Source organism: Zeus faber (genome assembly GCF_960531495.2).
Source record: "Zeus faber genome assembly, chromosome: 15".
Taxonomy (NCBI): domain Eukaryota; kingdom Metazoa; phylum Chordata; class Actinopteri; order Zeiformes; family Zeidae; genus Zeus; species Zeus faber.
Genome location: NC_137194.1, coordinates 17,529,735 through 17,556,950, shown reverse-complemented (window position 1 = coordinate 17,556,950; position 27,216 = coordinate 17,529,735). Strand labels below are relative to the sequence as shown.

General features: G+C 43.3%; 1 protein-coding gene across 1 annotated transcript; it reads left to right on the top strand.

Moving 5' to 3' along the window:
- Positions 1-1,642: 1,642 nt before the first annotated feature.
- LOC307241227 (DNA (cytosine-5)-methyltransferase 3C-like) lies at positions 1,643-26,461 on the top strand (the record flags this gene model as incomplete). Its single annotated transcript, XM_080015267.1, has 24 exons — positions 1,643-1,790; positions 10,077-10,222; positions 12,413-12,805; positions 12,931-13,054; positions 13,718-13,801; positions 14,331-14,390; positions 14,803-14,864; positions 19,559-19,630; positions 19,782-19,931; positions 20,038-20,145; positions 20,502-20,694; positions 20,805-20,918; positions 21,023-21,067; positions 21,203-21,282; positions 21,409-21,521; positions 21,620-21,803; positions 22,000-22,084; positions 22,242-22,387; positions 22,691-22,781; positions 22,995-23,143; positions 23,239-23,324; positions 23,454-23,523; positions 23,705-23,823; positions 26,234-26,461. The coding sequence occupies 24 exons, from the start codon at positions 1,643-1,645 to the stop codon at positions 26,382-26,384; spliced, it is 2,973 nt and encodes a 990-aa protein (XP_079871393.1). The 3' UTR covers positions 26,385-26,461.
- Between the last annotated feature and the right edge of the window lie 755 nt (positions 26,462-27,216).

Genomic DNA, 27,216 nt, shown 5'->3' with positions numbered 1-27,216 from the left:
GAGCTTAAGGGCTGTCCCACCAAGAGGCCTCCCCTTTTCATGAGTAATGAATCTAAAAAGGGATTTTAAATGAATCTTTCTCACACACACACACACACACACACACACACACACACACACACACACATGCACGCACGCACACAGGTGTGACCCACCTGTTAACGGCGGGTGTTTTTTTCACTGACATATCCTATTGACATATCCTATAAACAAACACAAAAATGCTAAATATATCGTTCAACTTTGAGGATGTGACACACATCATCACAGCAGAGCAGAGTGGCAAGAGTGGCCTTATTCTACAGATTGCACTACAGCAAGGCCGTGCCCCCCGCACCCTCCACCCGCCACCCCACATCCCCGGTCCAGCTGTCGGACCTGTAGAGAGAGTCACGCCCCCTCACTCCTAATGAGGCAAAACTGCTGTAATTATGCTCCCCATCCCCCACCGAGACACTTTCTGTTCACCGTGGGGCGGACAACTCCCCTCACGGAGGCTCGAAATGAAACTGAAACACCACACACGATAACAAAACATGATCCGTGGTGCATTTTTTATACCGCGGGTACGCTTGTACGCCGGTCTGCTGATGTTCAGCCGACCGGTGTACAAACGACCGCGCCAAAACCTGGACATTTCTCTCATCCACTCTCATGGGCACAGATTTTGGGGGAGAAATATGCTTCCTGGTTCCTTATGACTTCTCCTCATCCAAGACATAGAAATGTCTATATGTATATATGTATATATCTATGTCTTTACAATTGTGTTTTATATTTATGATTATTATTTATATTATCACCATTGATGGGTCTTTTTTCATTAATAACATTAGTATCGGGTTTTTTTCTTGTGTTGTATGTTATTTATGTTATATCGACTTTTATGTATGCTGCTGCATTGACTGTGTCTGAGCCTTTCCTGGTAAAATATTCATCATAAAATTATTTTTTATTAATCACCGCTGGGTGGTTACCAAATCCTTCTTGTGGTTTGCGGATCGATTGGCATTGCCAGAATGAATAATATGTACGTGAGATTACGATAGCTTCAAACTGATTTGGAATCAGCCTCAGTTCGCTTGCCCCGTCCTGATCTTTGTGTGATAAACCGAGTTTACACTTTAATCTTTACTGCCTCCCGATGGCAAACCCTCAAACTGCATCTTCTTTGTGTCACCCATCCCGACGGGACCCATCCTGCAACTCCACACACAATACCTGGCAATGAAAAATAGAATACACTTACAATGTCGCTTTGGTGATGCATGGGATTAGATCATATGTGTATTGGAATCTGATTCAAACGTACATGAAACACTGAGTAGATTTAGGAAAAAAATAAAAATAAATCCTATTGCCTAGTGTACGATGAGATGCTGCCATTGTGAAAATTGAAGAAAAAATGTGAGATGAGTTCATGTTGTGTGTGTGTGTGTGTGTGTGTGTGTGTGTGTGTGTGCATGTGTGTGTGTGCATGTGTGTGTGATATTAACAGTTTGTCAGCTAATTCTGCCACTGAAAAAAAATAATAAAATACAAATACTGCCGGAAGTTGGATTGCTGCTCTGGCATAGTGGGGGGGGGGGGGGGGGGGATGCTCTGGTGGGACATGAACACACACTGACAGCCTTATGGGACCATGAGGCATGGAGGCGGGGAGGCACGGAGCAGTGGGTCAGGGCCTGGGGTGGCTACAGGCCATTGGGACAGCAAAGCCAAGAGGCAGCCGGGAGACGACAGAATGGGCACAGTCACCATGGAAACACAAGCAGCCCAAGCAAATCATGGTAACTGGTAACTAAGTAACAGGAAACGACGGACCATGGGTCTGGGTAATCATGGAGAGAGGGGGTAGCGGGGGAGAGAGAGCAAGCAGGGGACAATGGCGGGGAGATAAGGGCCCGAGGTCTTGCACGCACCCCCTCTTCTGCAAAGTGTGTGCTCGCTCACTCCCCATGTGGGTTGGATTGACACTGGATTCATGGCAGTGTGTGCACAAGAGGTAGCCTCCACCCCTCTTGCACCGCCCCTTTCTTTGTAAATCCATGAGGGGGTGTAAGTGAGTGCAAACCACTAGGAAAGGAGGAATCAGTTGCTGCCATAGAAAAAAAATTCACTTCACATCCCTATGCATATGTGTGTCTGTGTGTGTGTGTGTGTGTATCTTTGTGTCTGTGTCTCTGTCAGTGTGTGTGTGTGTGTGTGTGTGTGTGAGCGTGTGTACAGTGCATGTGTGCACGAGTGTGTCTTGTGGCATACTTGATTGCCTGTGTGAGTGAAGAGCGCAATTACTTATTATGTATTTTAGTGTTGCGCGTGTGTGGATTTGCGCCCCACAAGACAAAGGGAGGTGGTCCTAGCCTCGGCTCCGCTACAGAGAGGAAGCTACAGTTGGAAAGAGGAAGTAACCCCCCGGAAGCACTTGCAGAGACAATGTACCTAGAGTCTGCGCCGCAGTTAATTGCATCAATTTCCCACCCTCTGGAGCCATAGAGCTTCCAAAAGCAAAACAATTCAATTAATTCATGGTGAATAATATTTTGGTCTGGCATTAATTGCGATCTCGTAAAGATAGGGTCGTTCCGAAAAACATAACTTTAATAACACCACTCAACAAACGTCACGTCAAGGGCAGCAACTTCTTAAAAAAAAAGGTTTGTGTCAGTTTTTTCCATTTAGTGAATAACATTTAAAAATAAATTCTTATCGATATCAAAGATAGACAGCGCATAAAAGAAAAATGAGCTCTGAAAGCGTCTCTGGTTGTTTATTCAGAAATGATACAAAAATCTAGATAGGAATGTGCTGGGAAGAAGAGCAAACCAAGGTTTGATTTAACAAGCTGAAATTGCTAAGCTCATGCTACCGTAGAATAAAACATTGACGTGATGTGTCATAATGGCTGAATAACAGACCTCTGCTCCCAGCCCTTTTGCTAAAACGTTTTGGACATTTTGTCGCTTTTTCCCCTCTGGATTTTAATGTGAAGGGCTCTATTACCAGGCAGACAATCTATTAATCCTGCATAAAGAAAGGTTGCATTTGTGACCCCGGTGGCAAAACATTCAAGCCCTTATCTTATACACCCCTCTGCTTACAATTGTGGGCATTTAAAAAGTTCATAAGCAATTCATTCCAGTCGTCATTGAAATAGTAATCACAAGCTGGCATTGAGACACTATGAATGTCCACTAATATATAAATGCAAAGTCAAGCACTACCTTTGCAATTTGAGTGAACCGGTTTGCTTTAGTACTCCACCATCACACGCATGAGATCCGCCGATGCAACCTGTGTTTATCTGCTCTGAAGCGCCAGCCCCACCCCCCCTTCACGGAAATAATGGGCTCGAAATTGGAGGACACACAGGCTCCGTATTATCCAAACACTTTCCGACTCGGGATCTCCTATCCTGATTGGCTGTGACACGCTCATAGTGACCCCCTCGACCGCCACGCTGACATCCACTTTTCCATGTGACACATCTGATCACACCTGTCCGTTTGCCTCTTACCCCACACGCATGCTCCACCGATCTTTCTTTCCTCCCTTTGTAGGAGTTTTCTTCTTCATTAGCGGGCCTCCTTTTATCCTCCTTGTACCCGCTCAAAGATGTTGTTGTTCTTTAGTTGTACAGTTTCCTTGCGTCACCTGTCTCAAAATCGTTGGATTGTTGATTTGAACTCTGTTTTTACACGCTATCTAATCCATTCCAAATTTATAACCAGCATATGAGAAATGAATCATTTTATGGATCAATCAATTGTACTAACGCAAATGTATTTATTTACGGTAAATAAATAAAAATACGAAGAACTACTCTGTGTTGTTACATCTGTATTACTATTTTATGGTACCGTAGAATTTTTTTGCATGATTAGTTAAAAAAAAAGCATTTGCCTGAAGATGTGGAAACATTTTCAAGTCCAACTCGAACTTGCTTTCAAAAGCGTTTCCGAAAATATTGGCATAACATATTTTGGCATAGCAACATTTGTATCTCTTTGGTTTACAGATGGAAAAAGGCTGAATTAACACAGGATCTCAGCTTATTCCACACAGAGATCCTAAAATAGACAATATAATTGGCACCACGGCACCAGTTTATCTCCAATCTAATCGTCTGCAATCTAATAATCCCACATTGAAACCATTGGAATTGAAAAAAGTACTCGTTCTGCCGTTTAGAGTTTAGAGACATTAATCACAAATAAAGGAAAAGCAGAAGATAAGAAGACGAGGGCAGACAGATGATGGTCGCCAAGCACGGCCCATCTCCCGAGACCTTTATGTCCCTCTGTCCACCGCGCGCAACATTATCAAGAACACTACTTACACGGCGCTGTGGCCAAACTCCCTTGACCTGGTGGCGAGAGAGAAGTTGACCAACGATTGCATCAAAGGGTTGTTTGAAAGGTGGAGAAAGAACCAATTTTGAAACAGATCAAAACTGACCTTCAGGGACGGGCTACAACAGCTTCAACTCGCACTATCCATCAATCCCGCACCACCTCAATGAAAGGCGGTGTGATGGGAAAAAAAGTCACCTTGGAGAAGAGGTCTTTTAATTTAAGATCCTTTATTGTAAAAAGATCTGAGTTTGTCTCCGCAGCGGACAAGACTGTCTAGATACACCGATAGATACTCTTTTATAATGTCTAGTCGTGGAGTGTGTTCTTAACAGAATATTCCGACATTTTCGTCTGATTAAATAGTCTGTTTACCAGACTGACTTATCTCTTGGGAGCAGCATTGAGCGAGAAGGCTACGCCCAGGCCACTATTTCAATAACCAAAACAATGTTTCGCGTTGGAAGGTGCTGTGAGAGACACAAGAAGCCCTGACTGGAGTTTGCCAAAAACACACCTGAACGAGCCGAATCCTTCTGGGTGAATGTACTGTGCACAGGCAGATGAGACCAAATCAGAGCTTTTTGGCGAATCCCATCAAGTCCAGTTTAATACAATGAACACAACGAACACAATCAAAACATGCAAAGGCCTCACGAAATCGGGTGATTACCAAGGTCGTTTGGAGCGGAATGTCGAAGCAAGTGTCAAACGGCGTCTCTGTCGAAAGTCAGGGGTCAGTTCCGGACGGTTGTGAAGCGACCAGCGAGTCCGGAGCTAAATCCCATTGAGCACCTGAGGGGAAATCTGAAGACAGCAATCGTGGGAGAAGACACCCTTCAAAAATCCGGCCAAACCGGATCCGGCCCAATCTCGTCAGGAAGAGTTGATTGCAGTTAATTTTGGAGGAGGGTCTGATACCAAATTGTATGTAAATCTGGGACTTCTATAATGCTGTTGGCAGCGTTTCTGTTTATTTATGATATCAACAAAAAACAAACGTTCTATGCAATTTACTTTTTTCATAATGACCCTATTCCTGTATTTTTAAGTAAAATAAGGAATTATGGGGATAAAATACTTGTCAATTTCCACCTGTTTTAGAGAGAATTGTGCATCGTCAGTGTCTATAAAGTTATTTACTAGTAGGTTGATAGGCTAGTGGTAAATAGGCTACATCGTGGTCGTCTTCTTGCTATTCTATGGCACGCATGTTTTGCAAAAGCTTGCACTTTAACCACGTTAACCGCATTTTACTTCATACACAGTCAGGCAACCACTTCAACTATGTTTCATGGTTGGCGCCGTGTTCAAATGAGAAGAGTTTGAATTAAAAACTCACGATACAGGAAGGAGGCGGCGCTGAATTCGGATACGAGGTTTTGGAGGAAGTTGAGACCCCCGCCGAGGTTTACGACATGAGGCGCCGAGTTAAACACGTGAAGGGCCAAGTTGGATCTCCGTTGAAGTTAAGTTCTCGCGGAGACCTGTCCCTGTACTTCCATATAGTTTGTCACGTGGCACAAATCACATGGTCCGAGCACATGGGAACATTAGATTAGTTAATAAAAAGGTGTCATTTAGTTATTGGGGTTTTTTTTTTTTTTATCATTATTTGAAGACTGCAAGAGAAAATGGAAGGGAGACAGTGAGAGAAGGGGTGAAAGAAAGAGAAAGTGGTGCAGGAGGATTAAGAATTAAGAATCTTTATTTGTCACATGACCACACTACAACACATGCATATATATATATATATATATATATACGCACATGCACACGCGTGGTGGCTGGGTGGTGGCTAGTCAAATGTGGCCTCTGCATTTCACCCATCCTGACTTGTCCTTCCTGGGGGGGCAGCCAGGAGCAGTGGGCAGCATTCGTCGAGGCGCCGGGGGACCTGGCACCAAGTGTCCATCGCTGGTCAGGCAATGATGTGTGCATGTTTTTGGTGGGGGTCCTTACTGATGGTAGGTGGAGGAAACCCCATGTGAGCGGTGCATGGCGGGAAGACACTCGGTGTGTGTGTGTGTGTGTGTGTGTGTGTGTGTGTGTGTGTGTGTGTGTGTTGCATATATTCATGCATGGAATGTTATATTGTATTTTTTTAAATAAATATAAATAACCACCGTGTCACTTCCAAATAAATGAGCGCAATACGCTGCTATGGCAACTACTCACCGACGGGTTAAATAGGAACCTCCCTCACGGAGGACAGCGATCCCCCCCCCCCGTTACGAGCCTTAACCACAAGTGTTGCGCTAAGTTTCACAGCAAATGCAAAGCGCCTAAAACTCCCGTTTTGACCGTCCCACGTGTAGTCCGCACTGCATGTTTCACTTCAGGTCGCGTTCTTCACCGCCGACGGCGGGTCGAGACAAAGCAACACGGAAACAAGCGCTGGGCCCGAGCCCCGCCGCCATATTGGTTCGACGCGTTAAGACTCGTGTTGTTCGCACAGCGACTCCCTGCGTCTTGCAAGTTGTTCGTGGAAACTGTCCGAACTAGGCCTCAGCTAGAAAAAAAAATCCGCTATAAAGGGCTCGATAGCTGCTTCACAAGTCCGACGAAATAGTTATTTCGCAAAGGAAAGGGCATTTTAGAACGACATTTCCTTCCCCCGTAAATCACGTAGTTGATGTTAGCCCCGGAGCGCAGTTCATGGACTTTTTGGAAAATTTTGATTTTAGGGTCTAATTCCCAAACGCGGTAGTTAATTGCGAATTGTTGCCACACAGTACACGCATCGTCGTAGAAAACAAATACGTTATAGCTATAACACAAAGTTACGTTTTTCTTACTTAAAAAAACAACAACAACAACAACAACAACAACGGTATTCCTTCATAACTGGATTCGGGTCGACCCAATTAGAAACGCACAAATCGCCCAAACGACAGAACTTAAATTTCCCGACGAGAAAACACGCGAACGTACATTCATGGTGTAAACGGCGGCGATGGAGGCTTTTGCCTTACGGTCGACATTAAACAGTTAAATATGTTTTTTTCGCGTTTTATTCGTGTAGTCTGTACCGGGCCGTACAAGTAACTGCGGGGTAGTTACACACACACACACACACACACACACACACATAATCGGGCAACGTTGAATACGTTTACTATCCCATTATTACATGAGGATAATTCATTTTACGTAACTCGTAAAACTACTAGCTTCGTGAGTGCTCCTACAAACGGGGGGGGGGGGCGGCCCCGTTTTGTGCGCCCTCCAATCCCGAGCTGGAAGGGCAGGGTCGCGGTGGGCGTCACGCGAACCGGGACCTATTGGGGAAAGTGGTTTGGAAGGAACCGGACCATTCTCTCCTACGTGGGGAGCGCGCCTGGTCGGCTGAGGTGAGTGACCCTGGGTTTGCCCGAGAAACAAAACGAGCAACTTTTTCCATGAATTACACTGTCGGTTTTTTTTTTTTTTGTTGTTGTTTTTTTTCTCTACCTTATTCCGGAGGGGTAAGGTGGTCCCGGTGGCCACACCCGCACGGTTTGCACTATTTTAAAATAGTTTCTATCGAGCCTATTTTTCACACACACACACACACACAAACAAAAACAAAGTGTTGAAATGTACGGACGTGATTTCCATATGAATAGGGGGCGATGCCGGATCGGAGAGTCTTTGTGAGTGGTAGTTTCTTTGTGCAGCTTAAAACGTGCATGGGGGTACCGTTAACAGTTTGAAGAAAAAAAAAAGCCCAGACAAACAATATTACAAGCAGGTGAAATAAAATGGATCCCAATAGGACTTTGTCGCTGTTGCGGCGGAGCGCGGCGGCGGCACCGAGACCTTTTATGTGGTTCCTTGCAGAAACAGACATGCCGGCCGGCGGGGAGTCGGGGCGCCGCGGCGGCGGCGGCGGTGCTCTATTCGAACGGAAAGCAAACGCGCCGCTCCTTTAAAGCCGTACCACGTCCGATCTAAGTTGAGAAGAAACAGAAGACGATGGGGAAAAAAAAAATTCCACGGGAACATTCGCGGCAAAAATAAAAAACACAAAAAAAAAAACTCGCCCCCGCGAGATTTGGGTTCTATACGTCGAGGAAGAGGAGGAGCGAGAACAGCGCGTGGCTGCTCGGGTCGGTCGCAAGCGCCTCGCAGCGACTCTTCAACGTAAACTCCCGAAGCACAGTGTATATACAGTATATATATCAATGCATGTAGGGATGTACAAAGATTTAAGTCCGGTTAAACAGTTATACAGACAATGACCTGCCAGGCAGACAGTCGGGCCCCCCCCTTCTTCAGAGTACAACAAAAGGAGATTAGGGATCCTTGTCCTGCTGTCCCACCCCTTTGACTTTTAAAGTGCTTATCTACGAGTGTGTTGTTTGAAAAAAAACAACAACAACAAAGAAAAGCCCACGTTTGATTTTTTTTTTTAAGAAACAGACGTGACATTACTTTTTTTTTTGTGATGATATATGTACCGCTGCTATTGTTGGTGGCGGGGTCCGCCTTTCCCGGCAAAACCGATCGGGCAAGAATGAATCTGCGTGGCAGGTTATGCTCAGTAAACTGTGGAGACTACACCCTAGGATGAAAACGGAAGAAGGTGTCCCCATCACCTCAAGTGAACGTCTAAGAGCAAAGATATGTGGGAAAAACTGTGATTTTGTAAAAAAAAAAAAAAACAACAACATTTCTTTGCATTTTCAAATGGAATACTGTATTTGCAGTAGTAGGCTGCTTCAACAATGTATTTGTCAGTTATAAAATGAAGCAATGTCTTATTTTCCGTTATTCAATGACGTCTAGTCAACACCTATTTTATGGAGGGAATCACTAGTATGTAATAGATTCAAGATTCAAGAGGTGTATTTGTCACCTACATATACAAAAGTTCATACATATATGCGGTGAAATGTCTTTGTAAGCACCCGGAGATTATGCACAATAAGTTCTAAACTGAACATGATAGGTAAACCTTATTTCTACCTAGCTAACTAACTGCAACTAACTGAATCCTAAAATGTAATGCAGTTAGTGAATATGATAATATATAAAATAAGACTCAAAAAGGTAATACAGAGTTGTGGTACAAAATATAAATGAAGGGAATAGAGTAGTGTATATTGGATAGACTTTGTATATCCAGCTATGTACAGTAAAGTGGCATGTGAATAAAGTGTGTGTGGAGATATATAGTACAGTATACAGCAGTATGACACAGCAATACAGTAACACAGAAGAATATGTCATATTTATATTCGAATTTCTTTTGTATTTATATTGATATTTTTTATTTAGTAATTTATAATATATATAGTGTATAGTAAGTAATATATGGTCTATGTTGTAGAATAGGTGTTATAACTACTATATATGTAATTAAGGCGATCAAATGTTTCCATTGTATAGCCTAATTTAGTTTTAATTTGTGAATATATATCTGTTTAATTTGATGTGTAATTATTAAAAATATGATTCTACCCATGTTTTGCAGGAAGCTGCAAAATGGCCACCAGTGAGGTTGCGGTTGTGTCTCCAAATATTTTACTGGAAAAATGTAGTCGCTATTACTTGCTGAATTGGCTCAACAGGTTGCTGAAGACAAAATTTTCTCATGTGGTACAGACAAATTCAGGTATGGCCCATCACCTTGGAAGATTAAAGCATTGAACCCACTGTGTTTCACTCCCCACATGCTTGAAAAGCATCAAGTCAACACTTTCATTCATTGTAAACCTCTTTGTGTGTCTGTCCACAAAGGTGCGTGTCACTGCCAGCTGATGGACTGTCTCTACCCTGGTTCAGTCGATCTAAGCAAGGTGAAGTTCCAGACATATAGCGAGGAGGACATCAGGCACAACTATGCTGTGCTCCTGGAGGCCTTTAATAACATGGGCATTGACAAGGTTTCTACTTTCATCACACTACTATACTCTTCTGTTTACTCTAAAGCACATCTCTCACATTCAGAAACCTGGCGTGAAACATACAGGGTGAAACTGTTCGATTTGTGAAGTTTATGTTCAGACCCGTACTTCAAGTTGTGTTTAGGGTTCACGCTTGGTGGCGTCTTATTTCGGTTTTCATTCCCAGAAAAGGGTCACAAACTCTGGGCTGGAGTTTATTTGAAAGTATTGAGTTTGGTATTGTGACTCCAATGTCAATTCTGTAAATCATGAATTCAGTAACATGATTTCTACATACACGATCCATAACATTTTTTTGAAATAGTTTCAATATCTCGTTTATTTAGGAAATATCTTACATTTGGAGTAGTTAGTATTACATGATCTTTTATGAACTGAATTATTACATCAACTACAATTCTATCAAATATATATTTTTAAATGTTTGTTTCATGTTTGTTTATTTCGGCTGCTTGTTTGTAAAATGTTTTCTACCAACAATATCTTTTTTTCCAGGCCATTCCAGTTGATAAACTGATATGCGGCTCTTTCAAAACCAGCTTTGCTTTCTTGAAGTTTTTCAAAGGTTTGTTTTTGACAAATCGAAATGACGAGGGTTATGACCCGGTTAAAGCCCGGGCTGGTCAGGAAATCTGTCCTACTACTCCCAACTATGTCAGCAGCCCTACAAGAAGTAAGTATGTCTTCAGTATTTAAAAATAAGTATATTCATCCTTGTTTTGCTGTTTGTAACAAATTTAATGTAATGTTTTTGAGCACATTTTTGTGTATGTTACATACATAGTAAAATGTGCATTGCTCATTCATCTTGTAATGATCTCTTTATTTTTCTTTAATTTTCCAGCAATCTTCAGTAAAAATGTGGATACCAGTCAAGATAATGAAAGACAAAAATACAGATTCTCCTTCAAAAAAGAATGGCAGGCGACTTATGACTGGGCAGAGCCAAGCACTCTTGGAGAACTGTATACCTACTGCCGTGTTTGCGGCACAAACCTGTACACATTCTGTAAGGGCCTTATGGACCTCAGACGACACTGTGTAACAAACAAACACCAGAAAAAAAACCGGATATTCCACAGCAATATCAGAAGGCCCTTGCCCTGCAGTGATGAAGCTATTCAGTTCATACAGAAGTACTGCTACTCTGGCTCTTCTGATGGAGATCCAGCTTCTAGCTCTTATGCATGCTACATGCTGGGGCTACAGTATCCTGAGGATATTGTATCTATTTGCAAAAAAACCCCTTACTGTGTGTACATTTATGGAGGGGTGACACTTGGAGATGGTGCCACAGTCTCTGTGATTCTTGTTTGGGTTTTCAATGTGATCGCCGCTAAGTACCACATCAGGCTTCTGGATGCTCTGCGTTCTCCAACAGAGGATTTAGGAAACCAAACAGCTACATCTGTGGTGGAGACCTTGAAAAGATTTGGGCTTCCGCTTGCTACTCTTACTGCTGTTCACTTAGATGGCTTTTTTGCAGCCTCAGAGCAAATCTGCTCAAAGCTCCGAGAGCTCAACCCAAACATAGTCGCCTTAGGAGGCTTGTACAAGGTGCCTGATGCTGCTTTCCAAGCAGGGGTCATGGAACTCCCCGGTTCAGTTCAGGAGATGATTGGAGACCTCCATGCTTATCACCTGTCCTGCTCCACCAAGAATGAAGCCTTGACATATGTTTTTGGCTCCGATACTAATGCCGACAGCACCTTCTTTCATCTTAACACAAGCTGCCTTGACTTTTGTCTGCTAGTCAGAAAAATGCTGAAAACGTGGCCTGATCTCATTTCATATTTTAGCTTGCAGGATAGGGGCGACGAAAAAGTCCAATCATTATGTTCCAAGCTGCAAGATCCAAAACTCAGGGCAACTTTTATGTTTCTGGATCAGGCCTTGAAACCCCTTGAGGCTTTCCAAAGAAACCTACAGACACAAGATGGAGCTGCAAGAGCTGACTTGGGGCAAATCTTACAAGAAGCCAGCAGTCTGCTGCGTACCTACGGCACCTGCTTTCTTCGTCCTAAGGCACTAGAACGCTTCCTCGGGGAGCGCGACACCCAAATTCTTAAAAACAGTACATTTCATCTGTTAGGTTGCAACATGAATCTTGGTGGGTCAACAGTAAAGGACTTCCTGAAACAGACTCAATCCGAACTGTGTGTTTTTCAGGACCAGGTCTTGCAATTCTACGTGGTACTCACAAGTCGTATTTTGGAAGAGTTGCCCTTTAGTGACTGGATCATGAGAACCATGGCCGATCTTCTGAATCCCAAGAGCATGCTCAAAGCAACAAGCGCAGCTGTAGAAGATCTCGGAACCAAACTTGGAATCTGTAGCACTCCAGAGGAGGCCAAACAGCTCAGTGAAGAGTTCCTTTTGTACCAGCTGACCAGGAAAGAATGCAGGAATAAAGGAGAAAACGATTCAGTGGTGGTCTTTCTAGAGAAGCATTGCGGCAGCGTGCTGGAAGAGACCAGTTCCCCTTCCTCCTTCAGGAAACTTGTACTGACCCTCTTGTCCCTCCCCGGTCCTCCACTCGAGGCTCAGGCAGTCTTTGCTCAGGTATGTTAATATCATGTTTTTACTAACTTTATGGTGTTAAAAAAACAAAAAACTGGCATCTTCCCTTGCATGTTTTTGTATGCAAGATTATTTGCTGTCTTACTTGTGCCCGCTCTCTATCTCAGGCCCTTGCAAATGGAGATGCCAGAAGGTTTTCTCATAGTAAAGACTTGGTGGACAGCGAGCAGGATGTGGCCAAGGAGGGGATCGCTTCCAACAACCCTCTTTCTGTGGAGGACTGTAGTGATGGTATATTTCTACTCTCAAGCTGCACTGGCATCTGTGCAAAGAACCATACGTTTATTATTGGAGGGCTGTGATTTTTTTATATGGTATATTCTGTGTAAATGAAGAAATACCAGGCATAACTCTATTTTGATTTATCGGCGGTTGAGGTGAATTGTGTTTGCAAGCGTTAGATTAAATGAACTTTTAATCGAGCCAGGACACGCAATAGGAACAAGCCATTGAATGTGAATTGAAATTAAGTTATAAAAACTGTCGTCTTGGCTGTTTTTGCCGGAATTATTTTCAGCCAGATTACCTTAACACATGCTTGAGATGGGAAGCTTTATCCCGCCAATCACCAACCTTTCCCTGAATTCTTAAAAGAGAAGCATCAAATGCAATATTATTATTTATGCAGTCCATAGCCCCTTTCCCACTTGCACTGAAAGCCGGAAATCTACTGCCAGTGTTCTGTATTGGTGTCATGTTGGAACAGGAGCTGGTCTCAATGTTCTGTAAAAGTTGTTCTGTAAATTTCCCCACTCTGGAACTCGTATAATTTCCAGTAAATTGCTGGAACGGCTGTGAATGGAAGGGAATGGAAGCAGTAACATTTCCCTAAAGTAGGGGTGGAGCCTAATCCAAATAAAGTATACAAATATTAAAAAAATTATTTGTTTTCAGGAAGAAGAAAAACCATCAGGAAACCATCCGGAGCTCGGCTGCAAGGGCAGGAAACTGGAGCCCATCCAATGTCGGTGACGACAGGTCTTTATATTCTTAAATTTTCTTCTTTTTCTAAAAAAAAAACCTCAGATCCTAGATGTGTCTTTTAGAGCTAGGGTTTGGTGTGGGGACATCCAGCACAAGCGCTCCGCTTGCCCGCCGACTGTTGCCTTGTCTCTCACGATATGAGACACCACTCGCTCAAGCATTATGTAATGTATCCGGAACGGTCATCTACTGTATGTGGGAACAGGCTATACGGAACATATCCGTAACGGATGCCAACGTGGGATTGACTACCTACAGCGGATGCCGGATATTTGTTATCCAGCAATGTTACAGATTCCATGTGCGAAAGGGGCTTATTATGCATAAATAAAAGGTGCAATTTGTCAAGCATACTCCATTAATAGATCAACTTGTACACTTGTACTAAGCAATATTTGCATTCGCTCAGAATAAGACTCAATAAGAGTTGGCAAATTGACAGGGCATTGACAACGATTGAACACAATGGGCTCAGATGTTTAATCTTTAATTAATTAAAAATATTGTTTTTTCTTTGTTGTAGAGGAGAATGGTTTTAGTGGGATATTGAAACCATGTGCAGTCCACCTGAAGAAGCTTATCGGTGAGAAACATTTTGGTTGATCTAAATAGGACTGGATAAGTATTACTGGAGTAATGGATAACATATGCACAACACCACAAAAAGCTAAAGAAGCTGTAAATAAGCACTAACAACAAGTTCTTTTTCTATTGAACTTCATTTCTGAAAACATTTACAGGTGTAGTGTGTGTTTTATCACAAAATTGCTACATTCTATATTTGTCTTTAAATCCACAGTGTTTTCAAACAGGGCAACATTTTATCTTTTACAATACATTTGAAATGCAGTGGAAATAATGTTGAGGTTCATAATTGTACTTTTTAGGGTTGTCTTTCAGTTTGAACAGAAAAATCAGATATTACCAACTTACTACGCTTCTGTTAATATTGTGAACTAAATCATCAATCTCTGTATTCCTTTTCTCTCTTCAAGAAATAAATATGGGTGATGATGACATCATGTTTGTTGAAGAAGGAATCCCTTTGACTCCAGAGGTAAGACTTTTATCGTCTTGTTCTTTATCTATATGTAATTAATCCTAAAAATCCAAAGAAGCAAATACTTATTGAAAGATTATCTCAAGAGGAAAGCCCTGATGCATGTATTGCCATTGTTTTGTCATTTGCTAATAAATCTTTGCAACTAAGGTAGTCTGTAAAAGGAAATCTTTCAGGTATACATATGACGATCTGGTTACGGTTGGTGTGAGGCTTATTATAAGATCAGGTGTTATTTTTTTTATACTGTGTATAGATAAGTGCCACCCTTATTTTTGCCTTGATATTCACCTTCAAATGTTATTAACATCTTTTGCACCGAAGTACCTTATTCTTTCCGTTCTTTCCTTCCTTGTCTGCAAGGGGCCGTTATAACAAATGGTATGGGGAGAGGCAATTTGTAAAAACACACAAAGATGTGTGTGGGTGTGCTTGTGTGTTTTGACTGTACAGTTGCAAATGTGCATGTGGGTATGCTTCTCAGAAAAAGTAATGCAGGAGGGTATGCTTGGGTCTACACTTGCATGGCCACAATGTATGGGTGTGTAATGGTAGTATACTCTCTCTTAGAGTGCCACTAGGGGAGGTTATGACTGGGAGAGCAGCTTGCGCCAGAAGCCGTACTCCCGTACAGTATTTCAGGCCGGTGCTGGAACCTGGGCCAGGCCCACGGCCCTTGCTCAGGACTGCAAAAAGGGTCTGAAGTCCGAAGATGAGTGGGTAGGTATACCCATGTATACTGCCAGAACAATCTGAGGTCAGAAGAGACCTCTCCACCATTTTGAAATGCAGGTGGATGAAGAGGGTCACTCTGTTTGCGCTTGTGCTCATTGTCCAAAACAATGGCAGCATTTTCATTTAACGTGGAAATAGCCAACTTTTTTGCTTAAACTTATCACTGTGAAGTAAATGTTGATTCCACAGTGCAATGGCTATAGAATAATGACACCATCTGAATTTAGACTGGTTCTCTATAAGCCTCGCTTTCACTATGCAATTCTGTCTGCCAGCGGATACGATCGCCCGGGAAAATGAAGGCTTGATTTACAGCGCGAAGGAAGTGCGTCAACCATTGCCAAACCAAAAAAGGAAGAGGATAGTGCTTTTGTTTTCCCCGCTAGCTATCGGTAGCTATCCCCAGTAGCGGAAATGGCAGATGGTGGAACAACCGAATGATGAAAACTCTACCTGGCAAGATTACAGACTAAATGAATGAACAAACTCACGTGTTTTTTCTAACGTTACTACCCCCTCAATCCCCACTGCAACCCCTGCTGTAGTTTCTTGTTTGTGCGAAGCAATTACATTACTCAAACTATGTTATTACTATGCAATGCACATTATTTCAGTAGCTTTTGTCTGTTCTGAGATTCAATTTAAAATTGTGACAATTTCAATTTACCTCTTCGTTAAACAACCAAATTTGTGTTGATAAAAACGGAAAGCGATCCAGTTGTCTTTGCGACAGCGGCGTAAACAATAATGCCACTTGGAAATGCTATGGGAGGAGTTGAAAAGTTGTCTGTTTCCACTTTAAATAAGACAAATTATATTTCTATGCATTTGTCTTATCACTCCTTTTACATACTTATGTGTTAGATTTCTCATTCACTTTATTCGTGTTGGCACTGTTTTGGATGGAATCTGGTTATAAAAAATGATTATAGAATGAATTCCATGATAGCATATTGATGATAATTGAAATACAATATACTGTATGAAGGCCTGGTATCTATGGTCAGCTTAAAGACACAACCTGGTTTACTGAGCACCAGGGAGAGAACCGCTCTGAGAACCTGGAGCCTTGAGCAATGAAAGAAAGTAGTAAAGATGAGTCAGCTTTCACCCCATTTCCTCAACCCACAATGTCTGTAGCCAACTGTTAAACATGGTGGTTGACCTGAATGGTGTTGGTAGCTGTCTCATGGGAGTTGCACACTGCTAAACAAATTCAAGAGTGGTTTCATGGACACCAGAATGTAGTCAACCTCCTTCCAACATTTCCCCAATCACCATCTGAACATCACTCAACCTTTATGGGAAGTTTGTGAGAGGAGAGTGCAAAGTAGATTTCCAGGTCCTTCATCCCTTTATCCTCACTTTCTCTTGAAGAACTGTGTAATATCCCACTCCACACAGTTACAAAGTTGGATGACAACATTCCAAAAAGGACCGCAGCTGTTTTGAAGAGTTGTGTAATTGAAACTGTTTCCATTACTTTGTCCACCCCTGTATATTCAGATTAGTGTTACAAAATAACAACCACAAATTTCAGAGATGCAGTTAAACTAGACTTGAAGCATGATAAAAGATTTAAGGTTTTAAAGATTTCAAGTGGATTAGAAAACATGTAATTTAAAATCAAACTGCGAGAAATATCCCCGTGGCTGACAAGAGGGTGGTTAAGCCGGGGTCTGCGGGTTACAGCGTGGGCTTCCTGCTGTGTCGGCGCAGCTGTTCCGACTCGGCCCCATCAGCCTGTAAAGTTTACCTGACATAACGGAATCCTGACTCGGGAGATGACCTGAAACAGTGCCGCACTTTTGGCCGTAATACTGGACAATGGCACCGCCTCAGGGTACCGGGTTGCATAGTCCACTAGGACACCAAACAGTACCCGCAGGCACTGCGGTCTAACAGCCCGATGAGGTCCATACAAGTCTTTTGAACGGCGCCTTGACTAGGGGAGGGGCCTCAACGGCGCGATTGGTGTAGCTGGAGGATTGACTAATAGACTTTCGGGACATGCGGCGCACCAATATACACATCTGCCCAAATGCTCGGCCAATAGAAGCAGGCCATTATCTCGCTGCAGTGTTTCATCGTGTCTGAGGCGACCAGCCATCGGGTTATGGTGAGTCTCCTGAAACAGCATTTCCCAGTGGCTTTTGGGAACCAACAACTGGGTTTTTTCCTCCCCTGAGTGAGTGAACGCGGCGCGGCGTCTGGGCCCACCAATGCCGTATCGATTTGAACTACACATTCAAAGGCCACACGTATCATCCCGTGGCTGCTCTAGCGGAAAATCGTCCAGGGCGGCGATCAATGGAACTGGGGAGGTCCCCTGTGGGGACGCCTCCATTCCTGACCCTGCAGAAACCAATTATGTCCCCTCAGCCTTGCTGCGTGCCACGCACCACTCACATTTCCCTACCGACCGTGAGGGCACTCCTCCAGCCTTCCTCATTAAAATTTCGAAACCTGGCCAATCCATGCCCAAAATCAGGAAATGCAACAGATGTGAACTAACTGCAGCTTTTACCTTGTGCTTTTTCCCCTTGTAATGAATTTCAAGCCGCACCAACGGAAACGTGTGAATATCCCCATGCACACAATGATTTTCCACCCATGACGCCTCCACCAAAGCCACAGGTTGAACTAGGCATTGCTGGACCATCCTATGAGAGCAGCTGGAGTCCAACAAAGCCTGATGTCTACCCTCTTGTACTCTTAAGGGTACGTTGTAGGCTGTTCGCTGGGTTGCCCGCAGTGCCAGAAACCCTGCCCAGGCGTTTGAGCAGATGTCTGTAGGCCTGTGGGAGTAAACGTGGGACAGGGAGGGAGACCGGGCGAGAGTGGAGGAGACCCTGGCAGACGAGGGAGAGTTGAGGTCCTGCTGGCTCCCCCGTTGGTCCTGGGGACGAACCTCGTGCCGGCTCCTGGTGGTTGGCTGCCGTGTGGCTGTACACCTCCGCGTGGCCCGCCGCCAGCGTGTTCGCCGCCTCCAGTCCAGCGGTCCTGGCTGGAAGGTCAAAGAGGAACTGCTCCAGCACCACCAGGTCGATGATCTGGTCTAGTCCCCGGACCCTCAGGCAGTGTCCCTCTGTGATTGGTCCCTCTGGTGTCCTCCCCACCATGTCCAGGACCACCCTCCTGACGGTGTGGTAGTCCCGGCCGCCGGGTGCCGTAAGCCGCGCGCCACCTGCTGCGTCTCCCCCGTAAGCAAGGGGAGCAGACGCAGCTCTCACGGAGTACCACCCGCCTGGCTCCGCTGTCATCTCGAATGTGGAAAGGAATGCCTTGGCATCATTGTCCCCTGTCATCTTCTGTAGGCAGCTGCTCAGAAGGGGGCGGCCAGACGTTTCTCGCCCCAGGTCTGCCGCTGGCCCCGCAAACATTCCGCCAGTGCTGCCCGGTCCCTCGCCATCTCCTCGAACTGGTGAGCCTGCGCTGCCTGCATGGTGGCAAGGGCGGTGATCATAAGCTCCAGCGGGGACAACGGGCTGACTTCCGTGTTGCTTCCCTCCATAGTCCCTATTCAGGTTCCACTTCTGGAAGGCTCTGTCTACAGATACGAGTTCAGGTAGGGAGATGGAGACCTCCTGGCCGTGTGGTGCCACCACGACAGGGTTTTTATTATAAATTAACAACAGAGGCTCGCTGGCCAAACTTGACCATAAAATATCAATTTGATTGCTCAGGGCATGACAGTGTCTGGTCTGCAGGCTCTTGGCTGCTGCAGCACGTCATCCTCACTGCAAGACAAACAACACATAAGAAAACTCTCTCAGCCGACTCGGACCAATCAGCGCCAGAGGGCTGATCGGGGCGAGTCGGAACAGCTGCGCCCGCACTGTAACCAGCAGACTCCGGCTTACTCACGCCCCCTCGTCTGCCACAATCCCCCTTTGTTTTCACCCCAGAATCTGTTGGATCTATTCCTTATCAGTGTTAATGTGGTGGGATTTCAGGTGACGGAGACTCAACCATCCATTAAGATCACACCAAGCCCCAAAGCTCGGAGAAGAACCCGTGTATATCAGGTAAAAAAGTCTTCTACACGACAAGCAATTCAACAAATAGCACCGATATGAATGGTCTCTTACGACTTATCATACATGAAAATACAGACAGTGTTTGAACCAATCACATTTGACAGTTCGACTTTCCATATTTTTCTTTTGTCTTTCCTAGGATGGGAAGGGATTCTTGCCAGGGGAGCTGGTGTGGGGGATGTTGAAGGGCTTCCCCTTGTGGCCAGGGACGGTGTTGCCCTGGAGTACCAAGTCTTCACCGCCAGGCATGCGGAAAGTGGAGTGGTTTGGAGATGGCATGTTCTCTGAGGTAAGAGACACTGCAACTTGCGATCTGGTAATGATCTCCACATCCTGCTAAACCGTATAAATTTGATTTTAAATGAGTATTCTAATACTTTTGTTTCATGTTGAAGATATACACAGAACGCCTGTTGCCATTCAGTGCCTTCGCTCGGAGCTTCTGTAAAAAATCTTACGCCAGCTTACCCACCTACAAAAATGCCATCTACCAGATCCTTGAGGTAACTACTGATCTAAATTATTTATTTTCATTTCATTCAACCATTTCTGTTTCTCTTCCTTGTGACAGAAAAGCCTTAAATGCCACCTGGGAAATGTTCATTTGGGCATGAGGTTTACATTGTTGCCTGCTCTACAAAACCTTTGAACGTCCACTCAAGGCCACACAAAGCCTGTTGATAGGGCCAATCATAGCTGAGAATATGTGAAAGATAATGTTAATTAATGATGTGAATGTGATATATGTGAATATTGAGTAGAACAAACTTGGATTCCAAGCTCATCAATAAAAGTGATGGGTTTTGTATTGATTATTTGAGTGTTAATTCTTTTATTCTGACTCTCGTGTGACTTGCAGTTGGCAGCTGAGCGTTGTAGGAGGTCTTTTACAAGGCCCGAGGGAAATAAGGAAGAGGAAATAAAGCTGATGATGGACTGGGCATTTGGGGGATTCCTGCCTCCAGGACCCAATGGATTCTTGCCTCCCAATAGTATGTGTACCTTTGCGCATGTCCCAAATCCCAAAAAGGGAGCATTGGAGGCTGTTCAGGGTATAAGTCACAATATTTAAGATAATCCTTTCCTTCTTTTTTTGAGGTTGCAATGAGAATTTTTTTTTTTTTACCTTTAAACAAATGTTGTCTTTATCTTAACTACACAGGTGTTCCAAAATTGGAATCCTTAGACTGTTCACTTTCAGACTACCACCCACCAGCAAAAAGGAAATATGTTACCAAAGCTAAAGTAAACGCAATGATAGTCCACTATAGCAGAGGTACGTATTTCTGCTTTCGTTCTTCAATTTTACTGCTTCTTTAATTTCCCCCTTGCTTTCCATGTTCTATTGCTGATGTTTTGATTACATTTCTTACTTTACAGAATCAATGATGAAAGAAATTGAGGAGAAAGGCAGACCCATTGAAGGTATGCCTTCGTCAAGAATAAACAAAGAGCAATGTCTTGCTTATGTTATTTTGTATTTAATAAGCAGGGGATTAGTTTAGATTAGATTAGTTTTAGATTACCTCCTTATTTAATGGTGATATTTTGTCATTTTAGATTTCTGCTTATCCTGTGGTTCCTATGAGCCTGAGGTGGGCCACCCGCTGTTCGAAGGGAGTCTTTGTCACAAGTGCAAGGTAATCAGCGATCGTTTGCTCTATCAACTGAAGTGTCCTTTGCTATCAGTTTCATTTTATTTCTATCAGCAACCCCGATAGGGGTTGTTGTTTCTAATTTTGTAAAGCTGCTCTTAATGTCTACAGGAAAACTTCACTGAGACGCTGTATCGATACGATGAAGACGGATACCAGTCCTACTGCACAGTGTGCTGTGGAGGCCTGGAGGTGATTCTCTGTGGCAATTCCAGCTGCAGCAGGTAATTGCTGTCCCATGGGAGTCCATTGACTTGTGATATTAGAAACAGTCCATATTATGTCAATAGTTACGTTAATAGCATTCTGTATCATATTCCAGATGCTTCTGTAAGGACTGCCTTAACATCCTGGTCAGCACAGACACCTTCGACAAGCTCAAGGACATTGATCCATGGAGCTGCTTTATGTGTCTGCCTTCCCAATGCAAAGGAAACCTCAAACTCAGACCGGATTGGAGTGTTAAAGTGCAAGAGTTCTTTGTCAACAACAGTGCAATGGAATTTGTAAGTGTGAATAAAGTTGTATGTTTTTAATACAACTGGGCAAATCATTTCAATGGATAGAAATGTATTTTTATTTTTATTTTGTAGCTAAGATTCGCCATTGAGAATTAGGCATGTGGTCTAAATAACTCATCAGTGAAGGCCTCAGAAAAAAAGTGTTTTAGACGTTCTAATTTGGATCATTTTGTTATCCCAGGAGCCCCATCGAGTGTACCCGTCCATTCCTGCTCATCAGCGCCGGCCTTTGAAAGTGCTGTCCCTCTTTGATGGCATTGCAACAGGTCTTTTTTTTTTTTTACAGTTAATGTGGATATGGATTTTATAAGTAACGGATTGTTGGCAATAAAATAATGTATGTTATATATCTTTATTATATATTAATAATAATCGTACCATTTCAATAAGTGGCGTCATATTCTGGTTGTTGTGCTCCGACAGGTTACCTTGTGCTGAAAGACCTGGGCTTTAAGATCGAGCGCTACATGGCTTCAGAGATATGCGAGGACTCAATCGCTGTAGGCATGATCAAACACGAGGGAAAGATAGAATATGTCAGTGATGTACGCTCCATTACCAGGAAACATGTGAGTAAAACTTCAGAGATGATTCTACCTTTGGTTGGTGCGCTGTGGATTACGTTTAAATTCCTTTGGAGCTGATTGAGGCCTTTACCCTATCAGTGCCTCTCGTCACGGGAGTAGTTTGGATTGATGTGAAATTTAGCGATGGACGATGTCACAGGTAGTGATGTTGAAAAGATGCAAAAAAAGAAAGAAAAAGAAGTAGACTATCCCTTTCATGGGTAGATTACGGGCCCGGGTTCCTTGGCAACCCTGCACTTTTTCTTCAACTGCTCAATTAAACTTGAACTTTGCGGTGTGTTACAGCTGGCTGACTGGGGCCCGTTCGACCTGTTAATTGGTGGCAGTCCGTGTAATGATCTATCCATGGTCAATCCAGCTCGGAAGGGACTGTTTGGTAAGGACCTGGCCCTACCTACGGGCTTTCACAAACATTTATGTGAAGTACTCATCCAGGAGCGATTTCTGAAAACAATGACGTGCTTTCCACTATCTTTTTATCGCAGACTTTATTAATCAGACTTTAAAGTGGAGCAGGAATTTGACTCCTGTAGTCAGTGACTCAATCATCCCCCCTCTCTCCCCCTCCCCCTGTCATGTCTTTTCACAGAGGGCACCGGAAGACTGTTCTTTGAGTTCTACCGCTTGTTGACCATGATGAGGCCCAAGGAGGGCGACGACCGTCCTTTCTTCTGGCTGTTTGAGAACGTGGTATTCATGAGTTCCCACGACAAGTTGGATATCTGCAGATTTCTTGAGGTAGTTATTTGTGATTACCTGCAGGTGGTCGATAAAAAGTGTGGCGAAGTTATAACTTGTGCTAAGTTCTATTTCTGCTTATTTGTCCCAATCAGTGCAATCCCATTCTCATCGACGCTGTGAAAGTCAGTCCCGCTCACAGAGCTCGCTACTTTTGGGGAAATCTTCCTGGCATGAATAGGTACATACTAAAACCCGTGCACACTCACACACATAGAAAATGTTTCACTGAAATATTAGAAATAGATAAATAAATGCAGTTTCTCACAATTATTTCATTTCTTTCACACTCCCCTAACTCTTTTGTTAGACCTCTTGCTACATCTCTAGATGACAAATCGGCCCTCCAGGATTGCCTGGAGATGGGACGTGTTGCAAAGGTAAAAATTATCATTTGGCACATGGTGTTCTGGTGTTTGTTGATGAGGGGATGATCAACTTAAGTATTTATACTTAATGAGCATAAATAAACTTTTGATGTTTTTGATCTTTTTCTACAATTTTTACTGAAAAGAGGAAATAATTTGTGGACTGATTATCTGATTTTTGCTCCACTTGTAGTTTGACAAAGTCCGCACCATTACGACAAAATCGAACTCCATAAAGCAGGGGAAGAATGGGTCGCTGCCGGTAACCATGAATGGAAAGGAAGACTACCTGTGGTGTACCGAAATGGAACAGTAAGCTTTTCAATGTTGAACATATAACAGGAATGATTTTACAATATAACTATAATAGTATTTCTGGGTTCATCTATTATAACAGGATTTATGCTTAAATGATAGGTATAATAGTGTGGTTATGGTTATAAACAACGATGACATTTTATGATAGAATCGGTTGTTCAATGCAAATATTCAACTATTCGGCATATACATATACATATATATATATATATACATATATATATATATATATATATATATATATATATATTCACAAATAAATTTATGATTCCCCTTGTATACTATATAATTTCCAATTGAAATGTTATCCCTATGCATTTTGTAATCTTCTATATGTTTATTCTGTTATTGTAATGCACACAGTCTAAAAAAAAAAACTGACGGGTTTCCAACTGATGATTCGACTTTCAGGGGAATGCCCTATATATAGTTTTGATGTATCAACTTACCCAACTGTGGGAGGGGGACGGAGACTTTCGGGCAGCGAGGTGTAGATATGGCAGGTTTTTTATTAAAATAAATAAACAAAAAGGCTCGCTGGCCAAAACGCGAACATAAAGCAATGTCGCATTAATCCGCCAACGGGTCCGTTTGGGGTCGCAATCTGGTCCGCAGGGTCATGTCTCCTGCACCACACGTCCCCTCACTGCAAGACGACATGTGAAAACTCTCCCAGCCGGGTCGGGCCTATTGGCGCCAATGGGACCGATTGGGCCGACGCGGTGCAGCCGCGCCGACGCACGACAAAGCCGGTGCTGTCACCTGCAGACCGTGGCTTAACCACGCCCCTCAACTGCCACACCGACGAAAGCAAATGAGACCCGTTGTGGGAAAATTGACCATGTCTGTTTAGTCATTCCATAGAAACAGATTCCCTGCTAACTCTGATGAGTTCCGATTGATCTCTGGTTTGTGTCAAGTTAAATAGTTCTGTACAGTGAAGCTCTACAGTCTCCCTCACTGGGAGTCGCATTGTCACATATGCTGACGAGCGGTTTAAGCGTTGCCTAGCAGCCTTTTCAGCAGTATTCTAGATGTGGAAATCCCCTAATGGAGGTCCCATGGAGTCCCTGATATTATAATATAAAAGATCACATAAAACAAGTGATTACAAGTTAATTGGCTCTCACGGAATGGTGGAATAGCTGCAGTATCCTGTTGAGCCTCCTAAGGGAGCAGAGCTTGCTCTGTCCTTTCCTCTAGACTCTAGAAGAAAGAAATTTGGATGGATGCACACCACAAGACCCTCTAGACTCTAGAGGGTCTTGTGGTGTGCATCCAGTCCAATTAATTTTTTTTAATGGGAACCAGGAAACCTGTATTATTACTAGTGCTCCACCCGCTCCGAACCCTCTCACCCCGGATGGCGACGGGCGTCAGGAGCATTCTGCTCCGTCAGAAGCCCACTATCTGGTCTTGCTGATGTCGAGCTACAGGTGGTTCTTCTCACACCACCCAATACTGCTCCCTCACCTCCTCGTCCTCCTCTTGGTTGTTCTCAGTCATGCACCGCACCACGGCGGGGTCTTCTGAGACCTGTACAGAGTTGTACCTCATGTCAGAGGTGTAGAGCATGTACAGAAAAGGGGAAAGTACGGTTCCCTTTGTGTGCACCCCAGGAAGGGGTAGATAAAAGCTTTGACGGTTGAGCAGAGACAGGGTGGTGCATGGATATGGGCAGGAGGTGCGTGTGGGTTCCCCGGCTCACCCGGCTCCTTGCCACTTGCGGCCTGTGGTGGTCTTCATTCCACTCCACATCTCTTTGGTGTTACGCTGGAGTTCATCCTCCACCTTCTCCCTGTATGTGTTCCGAATGAAGCCTTGTAGCTTGTCCACCGACGTTTCCAAGGACATCAAGTCTCCCGTCCATCCCTCGAATTGAATGTCCCTGGTTATCTCTTGATTTGTTGTTGGGAAAAGCAGAAGGCAGATTTGGTGCGGATAGTATCATCACGAGAGAAGTTGATATATACGGTGGCACGGTCCATGAGCCCATCAATCTCCTCGCCATGTGAGCTGTAGATAATAAATCCTTGTCTGTGGGGTCAAAACAGAACTCAGTGTCTTGCCTTTAAGGTACTCTACTAAAATAAAACAGACATTAACACACAAACACAGTATGTAGCACAGCAGTATAATACAATACGTTAATAAATAATTAAATAATAATTAGTGAGCAGCTCTCATGTCATGATGAGGTTCAATTTCAGAACAGGTCCCAACAAATGTATTTTTCTCCTTCACATTGAACTTGAAAGACATCAGATGAGTTGAAAAGTGCCTCAATTCAATAGTCAAATATGGTTTCAATACATAGTTACAACAGCAGATAAAGAACTTGAGAAATGTTCTGTGCATTCTTTAAACATGTTCTAACACTTTTCCATGTGATCGCTTCACGTAGGATTTTCGGTTTTCCTAAACACTACACGGACGTCAACAACATGGGTCGAGGCCAGAGGCAGAAGGTCCTGGGTCGTTCCTGGAGCGTCCCGGTCATCCGTCACCTCTTCGCGCCGCTGAAGGACTATTTTGAATGTGAATCCGCGCAGTAGGCTCCCAAGCCCCGTCTTCCTAGTTATTCCAAAACACTGTCTATTATAGACAGGATTTTATTTGATTAAACGCTTCTAATCAGTCAATCCCTGTGTAGCCAGGTTATCATGTGATAAACCTTCCCCCCCCCCCCCCCCCCCCCCCCCAATAATTTTTTTACAACTTTTTAACTTTTTTTTATTTCTTGTTGATTGTGGAGGCTCACTTTTTTATTTTGTTATTTTTTACACAATGGTGCTGTCATTAATCCAAAAGCCTGCTCACTACAAGAGTCTACCTCACTTTATTTTCATTAGTTTAAGTTCTCTAGTGTCACACGGCTGTATTTTATTTAACGATTGAATTATTTGCTAGATGTTGGCGGGTGGGTGTTGTGTCAGTGTTATTTTTGTGAGGGGATTTAATCATGATCATTATTTATCATGTTTAATTTCAACAGAATTACCTCCAGTCAATTTTAGGCAAACATATTACCTGAGTGCTACTTTGAGCATCTTTTTTTTTTTTACATGATCGTACTGTATTTACAATTTTGCGAACCAAACCCAAATACTGTGTCTATTTTGTCATTTTACAAGATGTAGAGAATGTCACACATTTTCGTGTGACATTCTTTTTGTTCTCATACAATAATCATGTGAATGGTTTAAAAAGCTGTCAGGAGTTAATGATTCCAGGCAGCTCTATTAGGTGAGCGTGCTAGAACTGGACAAAAACTGGAGCCTTGTTTAGTGTGATAGAATGTATATGTGAAAATTTTTTGATTTCTAATATTTTTTAGACTTGGTGCTTTGTTTTACAATAATGTTATGAAATTAATTGCTGGGAATT